At 34.7% G+C, this 12,946-nt stretch overlaps 5 protein-coding genes and 2 non-coding genes across 7 annotated transcripts; 4 read left to right on the plus strand and 3 right to left on the minus strand. All coding sequences in view use genetic code 12, as the record gives it.

Moving 5' to 3' along the window:
- Positions 1-284: 284 nt before the first annotated feature.
- Positions 285-3,107, plus strand: PUT3 (Put3p; the record flags this gene model as incomplete). Its single annotated transcript, XM_002549840.1, has 1 exon — positions 285-3,107. One exon carries the CDS (start codon positions 285-287, stop codon positions 3,105-3,107), a length of 2,823 nt encoding a protein of 940 aa, XP_002549886.1.
- A 499-nt stretch (positions 3,108-3,606) lies between these two features.
- Positions 3,607-4,929, plus strand: CTRG_04184 (enolase 1; the record flags this gene model as incomplete). Its single annotated transcript, XM_002549841.1, has 1 exon — positions 3,607-4,929. One exon carries the CDS (start codon positions 3,607-3,609, stop codon positions 4,927-4,929), a length of 1,323 nt encoding a protein of 440 aa, XP_002549887.1.
- A 343-nt stretch (positions 4,930-5,272) lies between these two features.
- Positions 5,273-6,250, minus strand: CTRG_04185 (uncharacterized protein; the record flags this gene model as incomplete). The annotated part of the gene is made up of 1 exon (XM_002549842.1): positions 5,273-6,250. The coding sequence occupies one exon, from the start codon at positions 6,248-6,250 to the stop codon at positions 5,273-5,275; it is 978 nt and encodes a 325-aa protein (XP_002549888.1).
- Positions 6,251-6,507: 257 nt separating this feature from the next.
- MEF2 (Mef2p) lies at positions 6,508-8,934 on the minus strand (the record flags this gene model as incomplete). The annotated part of the gene is made up of 1 exon (XM_002549843.1): positions 6,508-8,934. One exon carries the CDS (start codon positions 8,932-8,934, stop codon positions 6,508-6,510), a length of 2,427 nt encoding a protein of 808 aa, XP_002549889.1.
- A 304-nt stretch (positions 8,935-9,238) lies between these two features.
- CTRG_06400 lies at positions 9,239-9,342 on the plus strand. Its single transcript has one exon. It is a non-coding gene; the product is annotated as a tRNA-Leu (tRNA).
- A 1,025-nt stretch (positions 9,343-10,367) lies between these two features.
- Positions 10,368-10,441, minus strand: CTRG_06407. The gene has a single exon. It is a non-coding gene; the product is annotated as a tRNA-Asn (tRNA).
- An 817-nt stretch (positions 10,442-11,258) lies between these two features.
- Positions 11,259-12,896, plus strand: CTRG_04187 (class I SAM-dependent methyltransferase; the record flags this gene model as incomplete). The annotated part of the gene is made up of 1 exon (XM_002549844.1): positions 11,259-12,896. One exon carries the CDS (start codon positions 11,259-11,261, stop codon positions 12,894-12,896), a length of 1,638 nt encoding a protein of 545 aa, XP_002549890.1.
- Positions 12,897-12,946: the final 50 nt, after the last annotated feature.

A 12,946-nucleotide genomic window follows, 5' to 3' on the forward strand; every position in this document is an offset into this window, starting at 1 on the left:
TGTATTGCTGGGAGGTGGATCTGATATTGCATGGATTTCTTTTGTGTGAATGTGTGTATGAGTGTTTTTTTGGGGGGGTAATCGCGCGCTTATTCGCTTGTGTTAACTGTTGATGAAAAATGGCAGCCTGTTGATTATGTAAGCTTACAGTTAATCAAGCGAAAAAAAAAAAACGTAAAAATTTTCTGACTCTTTTTTTTTTTTTTCTTTCCCTTTTAACCATACAAACTTATCAATTATACTCAGACACAACTGTACTTCCCATCATCATTGTCACATCCTAAATGAGTGAATCTAGGAGCTTGAATGATGAGTCACAGGTTGCAGATGCCTTGGTTGCTGCAGATATTAGACCTACAGAATTACAAGCATCTAATTCAACCTCAAGTTCATCATCAGTTTCAACAAATACCCCGAATTCGGGGAAGCAAAATTTAAATCCCCGTCAGAAAAGAGCTTCTTTAGCATGTATTCGATGTCGTACACGTCACATTAGATGTCCTGGTGGAGATCCGTGTAAAAAGTGTCAATTGGCAAAATCAAAGTGTGAATATGTGGAGGCAGACAAGAAGATTGTTGTATCGATGAAGTACCTTTCAAAATTACATGACGAAATTGCCAGATTGAAAAAAGACAATGCTACGTTAAGAAATAATCTAAAAGAGCAAGAACTAAAAAGAGAACAAGAATCACTGTCTTCTTCAAAAATGCAATTTACAGACTCATCAGGCTCACAACAACCACTGGCGACAGCAGGAACAGAGTCCCCTTCATCTTCCACAACATTTCCAACAACAGCACCACAACCACATATGTCCACTTTAAATACATCGCTGTCCGGTACTGGATTGTCGTCATCTGGAGCAACAGAAGTTATAAGTCCGTCATTAGATAAATATGGAAGACTAATTCAGTCTCGTACAGGAGAGAAGGTTTACGTGGGTTCATCATCTATGACTTTGTTTGGCTTAGAGATTCAGAATATGGTACCTTCATTTGTTTCCAGCTCATTGCTTACGAGTTCCAGTACATCTACTACACCTGCGCCATCTCCTGGTAGTGACCATCAACCACAGCTACTACTGGCAAGTGTCTCATCAAATCAAGAACATCAAAGACACCCAGGGAAACGTGAAACAAAGATTCTTGAAAAGGAGGGGAACGCATATAAGATTACATTATCCAAGACGAAAACAAGACCTGGTTTATCCATAAACTTTGAATTGCCATCATATTCATATGCCATGTTATTGGTCGATACATTTATTAATTATAATGATGGGTGCTTTTATTTTTTCAATGAAGGATTGGTGAAACGATTCTTAATGAACTTATACTCCGGTAAATCTGCTGAGAATAAACGAATATTGAACCGAAACTCACCACAACCAAACAACCCTGATCAAGATGAGAACACCATTAAGAAAGATACAGATGATGAAACCATTCTAGAAACAATATGGTTCTGTAAAGTATTACTTATTTTTGCAATTGGTGAGATGTACTTGGGAACGGAATCTAGCACCCATGCAAAGAGACAAAAATTAGAAAACATGAAAAGAGCAGGTAAAGAACGACCTGAAAAACATGCATTACCCGGATCTGCTTTCTTCTACCAAGCATCAGAGTTATTTACTGGATTGTTTGCTTCTGGTGCTGTTGACAACATCACTAAAGATGGAGGTATTGAGGTTATGCTTTTGTATGCTTTCTACTTACAAGTAGCAGATTGTACTATAGCATCATACTTTTACTTCGGTTTAGCATTGAGAGCAGCATTGATTTTGGGATGGCATGTTGATGCTGATAAGGAAAACTTGAATCGTTTTGAGTTGGAGCATAGAAGAAGAATCTGGTGGACTGTGTATATGTATGAGAGAATGCTTTCGTCCAAAGCAGGATTACCATTGAGTTTTGCAGATGATTCTGTATCAACTGAGTTGCCAGTTGATTTTAAGATTGATTTGACTGATTTCCCAAGAGACCAAAGTGACGTTAGAGGATACTACATTTTTCCACCTGCAGATTATATAAACAATTGCGTCACTATAACCCAAATCAATGCAGTTATTTTATCATCTTTGTATACCAAACAACCATCGTTTAATATTTTACCTGTTGTTACTGATTTGGTGCAACGATTGATGTCCTGGAAGGCGTCGTTGCCAAAATACCTTGAGGTTGATTACACTGCTGAAAGCCCCAAGATATCTAGATTGGTGACAAATTTAATGACTGAATATTTCCAAGGGATTAACCTTGCTGTTCGTCCCTTGTTGTTTCATTTTGCAACACAAAAGTTACGTGAAATCAGAATCAAAAACAGCACTAGCAAATACATTGATCTTACCAAGTATTCCAAGAATGTCTTGACATTACTTAATGCCTCATTCCAAGCTTCAATTAATACAATCAAAAGTATATGGTCATTGGTGCCTGATAACATGGTGGCATTGTTTGGTTGGATGGATAGAGAATATTTGTTCACATCTGCATCCACCTTAATCTTGTTTAATGCATCATTTGGTGTACATGAAGCGACAAAAGACCACTTAGATCATGCGTTGATTTTATTCACCAAAATGAAGAGATTGGGTAATTATCCTGCAGCATTAAGAAGAGCACAATTGTTGAAACTTATTAATGTACTTGATTTTAATGGTGTCATGGCTGAATTGTTGGAAAAACATGATGATGAAAACAAATCTCCTTCTCCGGGGAATCCATCGTCAAACAAGGTAGAGGCTTTCTTGAATCCACCTTCAATGAATCCAACTGATTTGGATGTTTTTCAATTTTCTCACCCATCTACTAGTAATATAGCAAGAGAAAATACTACTGGTGATGTTTATGCAAATCAAGATTTAACAGGTATAGAAGGCTTAACTTATTTGGATGCAGAACAACAATTATGGAACGATATCACTAACGAGGCGGGCTGGTTGAACGTTCATTCTGCTGAGAAAGATGCTATTGTAATTGATAAAGAACCATTGGATGAAGGATTTATGTTCAACATTACTACACCAGATTTGAACTCTGGAATGAATTCTGGTTATTCTCATTTGATCAATCATGAATTTCAAGACTTCATGGATCAAACTTAAATAGTGAATAAAGGGTTTTTTTTATATACGAGATTTTTCGTTAGTGCCATTATAGACTTTTATTCTCTGAAAAGGTTACTAACTATATCTCACTTTTAAAACGCTGCAAGCCTGTCTGGTTTGAATTGAGTGATAATTCGCTAATGGTCATGATAAATAATAATGGTTATAGGGGTATTAGATGAAGGTCATGATTTAAATATTCTCAAAAAAAAAACAATAAAGAAGGAGTATGGGGTTAAGCGAGGCTTTTCTAATAGTTGCTATTCTTCATTTAATTTTTCTTTTTCTTTTTCTTTCTGAGCCACCTTTATTGTGTGATTTTTTTTTTTTTTATAAACAACATTCAGTCTCCTTGATTATTCAACATAAATGATATGTGAAGATTTTCTATATAAACCACCAAGGTTGTCTGGGTTCATGTTGATTTGGATTTCGTCTTTTTCTTGATTTTTCAACATCAACTTATTCCCCGTTATTCATAACAAAATAAAAATAAATGTCTTACGCAACCAAAATCCACGCTAGAACTGTTTACGATTCCAGAGGTAATCCAACTGTTGAAGTTGAATTGACTACTGATAATGGTATGTTCAGATCAATTGTTCCATCCGGTGCTTCCACTGGTATTCATGAAGCTTTAGAATTAAGAGATGGTGATAAATCTAAATGGTTAGGTAAAGGTGTTTTGAAAGCTGTATCAAATGTTAATGATATTATTGCCCCAGCTTTAATTGATGCTAAAATTGATGTCAATGATCAAAGCAAAATTGATGAATTTATGATTAAATTAGATGGTACTCCAAATAAATCAAAATTGGGTGCTAATGCAATATTAGGTGTTTCTTTAGCTGCTGCAAATGCTGCTGCTGCAAATCAAGGTATTCCATTATACCAGCATATTGCTAATCTTTCTAAATCCAAAAAGGATAAATATGTTTTACCAGTTCCATTCCAAAATGTTTTGAATGGTGGTGCACATGCTGGTGGTGATTTGGCCTTCCAAGAATTTATGATTGTACCAACTGGAGCTGAATCATTTTCTGAAGCCATGAGAATTGATTCTGAAGTTTATCACACTTTAAAATCTTTAGCTAAAAAGAAATATGGTCAATCTGCTGGTAATGTTGGTGATGAAGGTGGTGTTGCACCTGATCTTAGAACACCAGAAGAAGCTTTAGATTTAATTGTTGAATCTATTGAGCAAGCTGGTCATACTGGAAAAGTTAAAATTGCCATGGATCCAGCATCTTCAGAGTTTTTCAAAGATGGTAAATATGATTTAGATTTTAAAAATCCAAATCCTGATCCAGCTAAACGTTTATCTGGTAAAGAATTAGCTGAATTGTATGAAAGGTTGATTAATAAATATCCAATTGTTTTACTTGAAGATCCATTTGCTGAAGATGATTGGGATGCTTGGGTTCATTTCTTTAAAATTGTTGGTGATAAAGTTCAAATTGTTGCTGATGATTTAACTGTTACCAATCCAATTAGAATTAAAAAAGCTATTGAAAAGAAATGTGCTAATGCATTGTTGGTCAAAGTTAATCAAATTGGTACTTTATCTGAGTCTATTGTGGCTGCTAATGATGCGTTTGGAGCTGGTTGGGGTGTTATGGTTTCACATAGATCTGGTGAAACTGAAGATACTTTTATTGCCGATTTAGTTGTCGGTTTAAGAGCTGGTCAAATTAAAACTGGTGCACCAGCAAGATCTGAAAGATTGGCTAAATTGAATCAAATCTTGAGAATTGAAGAATCTTTGGGTGATGACGCCATTTATGCTGGTAAGAACTTTGCAGTTGCTCACCAATTATAGGTTTAACTGGAATGATTAAGGCTGATAGAAAATACTGGATATTTTTCTAAAATAAAAAAATGAAAAAAAAAAAAAAAGAGTCGTCTTAGAAGTTAGTTTTATATATTACTATGTGTTGACTTTATGAATATTGGTTTTTCATCGTCACTTTATTGATTAGGATTCATTTCTTTCTTTCACTTAGTACCAAATTCATTTTGTGTAAATCGTTTCGTTTTTATAGTTTTATGACTTTTTTTTATTTTATTCTCTGTGGAAGTGGCTATATATATATATAATACAATGTAATAATTATGGCTAATGCTTATCTAGGTAATTACAATACGCAAGTAAATCAAATATTCTAGAACAAGAAGTCTTGAACCAATGAAGAAGTTGGCTCGCTTGAATTTGCTTGTTGTAATATTTGCTGAGGAGAAAGTGTAGACATTTGAAATGAGTTCATGCCATTGTTGTTATAATTAGAGTTGAATTCATTTGGTCCAGACGAGTTTGGCATTGAGTCATTGGATGGATTAAATCCATCAGTTAAAAGTATATCATCAAACGACTGTGGTGGAGGTTGCAGCTGTGTTGGTGGTATTGATTGAGGTGGTGCCTGCTGTTGCTGCTGAGGTTGATGTTGTTGCTGTTGCTGTTGTTGAGGAGGTGGTGGAGGGGCCTGTGATTGTGTTTGTGATTGCGTTTGTGGTGGAGGTACTTGTTGTTGTTGTGATTGAGGTACCAGTTGTTGGGGCATCATTTGAGGAATAGTTTGAGGTGACTGTTGCTGTGATTGTTGTTGTTGTTGAAGTACTTGTTGTGGAGGTGGTGGTACTTGTTGTGATTGTTGTTGAGGTGCATGCATGGATTGTTGTTGTTGTTGATGTTGTTGATGTTGTTGTTGTTGTAGCTGCAGTTGTTGTTGGAAAGCTTGCTGTTTTCTACTTTCTTCAAATTTCATTTTAAAATATTGAACTCCTTCTGGATACAACTCTTGAAGCTTGGAATATAATTGATTCAACTCAGGCATATCTTGAGGAGCTGATAGAATGATAGGAAAAATTGCTTTTGAGCTTTGCTGCAGTGGCTGTGGAGAATGATACTTTTCATAAATATAATTTAAAGTGGCTAAATTACATTGGAGTCTTCTTATGTAATGATTATATGTATTGGTAAGCATAGCTCTGTTTTCTGGAGAAATCTGTTGCATAAATTGTGGATTATTAAGCATAGTGTTGTGAATATTACAGCACTTTTTAATTAAATGAGTATTAATCAAAAGTATACATGTAACTCTATCTCTATCTAAAGATAGCGGTGCTCTGTCTGCAAAGTCCATCTTCGTATCTTATTTGTCTTGAAAGGAAGGAGGGGGAGTATGATTCAGTGACAAGATATTTGGGGAAAGTGATTTTTCAACTGTCTTGTTTTCTCTTCTTTTTTTTTAACGTTCTTGTGTTTTGGTTTGTTTTTTTTTTGTTGTTGTTGTTGTTGTTGTATTGGAGAAATCTTCGAAAATATTTTTCTTTTTTTTTTTTGGTGCGCAATATTTTTATTGACAAACTTATATACAGGATTCTCTTAACTTAGCTAATGTTAAAATCTATATTCACTTGCAATTGCATCGACTCTACTACCAACAGCTCTTCTCATTCCAAGGAATGTCATATCAAATGTAGCTCTACCTTGAGTCAATGATCTTAATTTGGATAAATAACCAATCATTTCTCTTAATGGTGTTTCAGCAACAATTACTTTCTTATTTGCAATTTCATTCATGGCATTATTGGATTTCTTGATGGTATAATCTGGTGGAAGGTACATTCTCTCAGACTCTTCTTTAGCCCATGCAGCGTTTTCCAAGTTTTGAATTGATTGATCTTCGATTTCAAGAATCACTGCTTGACATCTTTGGGTCAAATCATGAGAAACTTCACCCAAATCATTTGAATCAACATAAACTCGAGTTTTCATAATCGGTTCAAGAATTCCAAAATCTTGCTCATCATCTTTGAGTGATTGCACTGCTTGTCTTGCAGCATTCATCAAATTGGAAACTTGCTCTGGATTTTGATCAACAGGAGCATTCCAACTATTAACTGTAATTAATGTTGAATGTAACGGGAATCCCAATACTGGACCACCCATCAGAAGTGCTGTGGAGCAACCATTAACTAAAGAATCTTGTAATTCTTCAATACTATTCTCACATTTCCATCTTCTTTCATCCAATGTGCTTTTAACATGTTCAGAAGCAGCTGATTCTGGTAATAATACAACGTTGTTGTCTTCGTCTATGACTTTGGCACCTTCTTGGCCAATAAAGTCCCTGGCATTATCTATGTGTGATATTGTCAAAGAAAGTTCAATATTTTCATTCTTGATTTCAGCAACTTTATCGCTTTTTCCAACAAACGATTCTTTGTAAGAAACAACCACATCTTTCAAATTGACCTTGGCTTTCATATCATTAACTAATCTATCACGAGCAATTTCCAAATGCAATTCACCCATACCACTCAAAATCAATTGTCCCATTTCTTCATCAAAGTGTACTTTTAATGATGGGTCTTCTCTAATAAGTTTTTCAACACATTTCTTCATATACTGTTCATCTCCAGCTGTTTTGGGTTCAATCGCAGAATTAAACAATGGTGGAGGAATATCAATAGGTAACAAGGTATAACTTGATTCACGTGGGCTAAAATTCAGTTTTTTGAACGATGCATGAGACACTAAAGTATCGCCTGTTTGGAATTCGGTTTCATAACCTGGAATAACACAAATATTACCCAATTCAACATCTTTAATTTCTTCTGGGCTATCACCATTCATTATCAAAAGACTTTTTACCAACATTTTCTTACCTGTTCTAGTGTTAACGACTTGTGAGGACTTATTAAGTCTTCCACTGTATACTCTGACGAATGTCATTGGACGACGATCTAAAGTCATGACTTTGAATGCCAATGCAAGTGTCAAATCCTTATTGTTGTCAACAATCAACTTTCCTGCGGAATCACGAGAAGTTTTAATTTCTTTGCCCTTGCTCGTAATTACAGGGGTATCGATTTCAAGTGGAGATGGTAAATATTTCACAACGCCGTCCATTATTGGATGTACACCAATATTCTTGAATGATGATCCACAAAATACTGGAGTCAAGTAATGTTCAATAGTTGCTTTTCTGATTACTTCGTCCAACAAAGCTGGTGGGACTAACATATGATCTTCTTCGTTCTCCAAAAATGAATCTATAATTCTTTCGTCAAACTCGCCAAGTGTTTCCACCATAGATTCCCTCGATTTCTGTAACATTTCAAGTAATTCTGGCCTGGTTTCATCTATGTCACTAACACTGATATTCTTTCCTTCTTCAACTTCTTCATCCCAGATCAATAATTTCTTTTGTATAACATCAACAACCCCTTTGAAAATCATGTCACCATCTTTAGATGTTTCAAAGTATGGTAAATTACAAAGAACAACACGAGTCTCTAATTTTTGAACTGCTTCTTTTACGGCTCTACTGAACCCAGCTCCTGGACGATCCATCTTGTTTATATAAATCAACTTAGGGATATTCAAGTTAGTTGCTTGTCTCCAAACTTTTTCGGTTTGAGCTTCGACTCCAGCAACTGCATCTAAAATTGTAACTGCGCCATCCAATACTCGTAAAGATCTAATGACTTCAAACGTGAAATCGGCATGTCCTGGTGTATCAATAAGATTTATTCTGTGATTTCCCCAAGAAAGTGTTATTGCCGCCAGTTGAATAGTTATACCTCTATCTCTTTCGGATGGTAGATAGTCTGTCACTGTATCCCCATCGTCAACATTACCTATTCTTCTTATTTTACCAGTATTGTAAATCATACGTTCAGTCGTGGTGGTTTTACCAGCATCGATATGTGCTATGATTCCAATGTTTCTTGTTTTCTGAGGTGTGAGAACATTAACTGGCTGAGAATATAATCTCTTTGAAAGTCGAAATAGTTTCGACAACTGCCAACGAGAAGCCATTCGTAGATATTGGTTATTGTTGTCGTTGTAGTTGTGCTGTAGATTGAACTCGGTTTGGTATTTTCAATTTTTTTTTTTTCAGTTCATCTTGACTTCCATAAATTTAGATACTTGGTTGTGTTTTTAAATACAACTATAAATAAAATGATTCAATTGTCGTTTTAAGTAGATCATATTACTAATGGTAATAAGTTCGGTGGTTCTATTATATCACAAGTTTCATAAATTCATCGGGATGAAATTTATTTGGTATCAATTTTAAATGATCTCTAAACCCGGATGTAAACCTGCACACAACAGATCTGGAGGGTTGGCCGAGTTGGTCTAAGGCGGCAGACTTAAGTTGTTTAACAATTTGAGTTATCTGCTGGTGTGTTCACCGCGCGAGTTCGAATCTCGCATCCTTCACCATTTTTTTTATTTTTTAAAAAGAACCTGATTGAAAGTCCTGCTTTCTTTCTGTAAGATTAGACATATTAGAGATGACCTTGAAAATCTTTCAACGGAATTGTATAATTGAACTTGAAAGTGGATAATTCGGTTTCAGTAGTTGATATATCCGATATGAGCTATTTTTTTGTTGATGTTGTTTTTCCGAGTGAGTGAGTACTCGGATATTGAGCCCATGGAAATCATAACGGAATAAGGTTTTATCTCAATTAAGGTCCATAATGTTACGTCATAACCATTCATTGATGATCTGATGAATATAAATAGAGGACTAAATACCCAATCCAAGAGTGATTTATTTTTTGTTTTTATCATCAATTATTCAATTAATTACCTTTCCGGAAAAACAAATCACAAATACTAATCTAAATATGAGTTCTGCTACTGTTGCTTCTTCTTCTGCTTCCAAACATGAAAGTTTCCATCATCATATGGATGAATTTAATGAAGGTTTACATGAGTTTAATGAAAAATTTATGAAGTTTTCTAAAGATATAAATCAAAGTTTACATAAAGGTGCTGATAAAACATCCCATAAAGTTTCTTACTGTACCAAGAAAATGTTCAAACATAAAAAATAGATAGATGGATAATCTTATTTATAATTAGATATGTTTTATTTACGTGCAATGATTAATTTAATATAGTTTTTTAATGTCTTTATAAAATAAAAATAAACAACTCAATGTAGGATTATTAAGGCTCATATGTCCCCTTGTAGCACTACGTGTTTGGGGACTGAAGAACAAAAAATTTTGAACGGGTGTATTCAAATCTTTAATTCGTAAATTATCGAAGAGGCATTATCCACACAACAACGCACATAACATGTATAACGATTGCTTATTACCCAATCCAATAGCAGCTGTGTCTTAACAGAATCGTTCACTTCATATGGCTATTGAAATAAGAAAAAATAAAAAAAATAACAAGCAGACAGCCGTGAGGGGATGAATGCTTGGGGAGAAAAGGAAAAAAATAAACGACCAGGGTGAGGGTCGAACTCACGATCTTGAGATTAACAGTCTCACGCCTTAGCCAACTTGGCCACCCAGTCGTCGTGTTTCCAACTGAGCTATTAAGCTCTTTGGTGAAATCCGTGGTCCCGTTGCTTCCACCACTGTGTCCTTACAATAGCTTCCATCGTAGTGCTTGATTGATAACTATTGTTGTATGAAAAGGTCCCACAGCAGGAAACACCTGTTTTACTCTTCCGGGCTTATATCACTAGCAGTATAGTGATTTTAGATTGCTCTTCACGGAATCAAGGCAAGTATATTTGTCTACTACATAGAATTATAGCACATCCGTCAGATGCATGTTTCCAGGTGCAAAATACCTACATTTTAGTAATTATTAATATACATTGATATTTATAAATTCTATCGTATATAGATGATTGTATTGTGGTTAATTGCAATGTTTTCGTGGTTTGTTATTTTGGTGTAGAATATTTTTAACCAAAATTTGCATCAAAATATCTCTAAAGTTTATGGAATGATTAAAGTACTATAAACATATTATTCTTTAAACACGAAATATATCCATGTAATGTGCAAAGCTATAAATTCATAAAACTCTTTAACCTACATTTATGTTTGAGATATATTAGCCTGATAATTTCTGCCTAGTATTGGTAAAACACATTTTAATAGTAATGCATTACTCCGTAATGTAAAATTTTGTGTCAATTGTGGTTAACTTTTTCTCTCAGTTATTATTTTTTATTGCAGGTTTGATGAGAACTACATGTTTTCTCAATTAGGAAATATGAACCATTCCTTATTTTTGAAGTCTGTACACGATACTAAATGAAATCGTAGAAAAATTTCTATACTTCAACGTAATCATACAGCAAGATCCCACTGGTGACAATGATTTTCAAACGATATCTCTTTAAGGGGAAACCTAAGATCATTGAAAAGACAGATTTTCACCATGAATATTCCATACGACCTGATACTTTTGCATTTAAAGTACCATCTTCTCCAAAAGCATTAAATCCAATACAAGCCATCTATCGATATGCTACAAACTTTCCATTCGAGGGATCCCCCGATACAGTTTACAATTCGTATCCTATGACAAATTCACAGAAATTATCCAAATTTAATCATAGACCCAAACGTGTGAAGATGACAACAGGGGATTTCATTGAGGATTCATTGTATCATCCTAAATATGGGTATTTCTCACAACAAGTCGAGATTTATCAATCTGAAAAACCATTTGACTATAATAATATTGAAGATATTGACGAGTTTATGGAAAATTGGAGTAAATCATATGAAAGATACGAGCAGGATGCAGTTCCACCACCACAACCAACAGCGTCATTACCTGCCCCTAATACATCATCTAAATTTGCTGCCATGGCACATCTGATCCAACAACAAGATAGACAAGTAATGGAACTGGGATATAGGAAATCATTGCAATTATGGCATACACCCACCGAGTTATTCCATCCGTATTATGGTGAAGCTTTAGCAAGATATATCTTGGTCAACTATAAACTAAACATATATCCCTATGATGACTTGATTATCTATGAAATGGGTGGTGGTAACGGTACACTTATGTGTGATATCTTAAACTACATCCGTAAAAATCATCCAGAGATTTATGAAAGAACTCAATATAAAATTATTGAAATTTCAAGTCAGTTGGCAAACAAACAAATGAAACAAGCATTGGATAATAAACTTACATCACAAGGATTGGATTCTTCAAAATTGGAAATTTTCAACAAATCTATTTTTGAATGGAAACAGGTAGTCAACGATCCGTGCTTCTTTATTGCATTGGAAGTTTTTGATAATTTCTCGCATGACTTAATCAGATATGATAATACTACAGGTCAGCCTTATGAAGGGAAAGTATTGATTGATCAACATGGTGATTTCTATGAGTTTTTCTCTCCAGATTTGAGTCATTATTCAGATGCATACTTACGGTTAAGAGAAAACGGGAAACACTCCGTCTTGAAACAAGCGTCGACATTCAGTGGGAAATTATCTGCATTCAAGAGTCTAGTCAGTGATGATGTTCATCCATTATTGCATTCATCTGCAATGTTAAAATTGAAAAATATGGTTTTACCTTACGATAGTAATCTCACACCCGGTGAATTCATTCCTACTAGATTGTTGCAATTTTTCCAGATATTAAAATACAAATTCCCTAACCATCTGTTAATATCATCGGATTTTCATTACTTACCAAAGAAGATTTCTGGTTGTTATAACGGACCCGTCGTTCAAACTGTACTTAAAAATGATATGGTAGATGTATCTACGTATATGGTTCTCCAGGGATACTTTGATATAATGTTTGCAACAGATTTTGGTATTGCCAGTGAGATGTACAAACAAGTAACGGCCAGAGTTCCGAGAGTCGAGTCACATAGAGAATTCCTTGAACAGTGGGCAGATATTGATATTACTACCACCAAGACTGGAGAGAACCCTATGTTGGACTTTTACAAAAATGTTAGTTTTATGGTGAGTTGATCACATTTTGTACACAGAAGTTTTTCTTATTTAATTGTAATCCTGTAAAT

The sequence above is a fragment of the Candida tropicalis genome (assembly GCF_000006335.3).
Source record: "Candida tropicalis MYA-3404 genomic scaffold supercont3.5, whole genome shotgun sequence".
Classification (NCBI taxonomy): Eukaryota; Fungi; Ascomycota; class Pichiomycetes; order Serinales; family Debaryomycetaceae; genus Candida; species Candida tropicalis.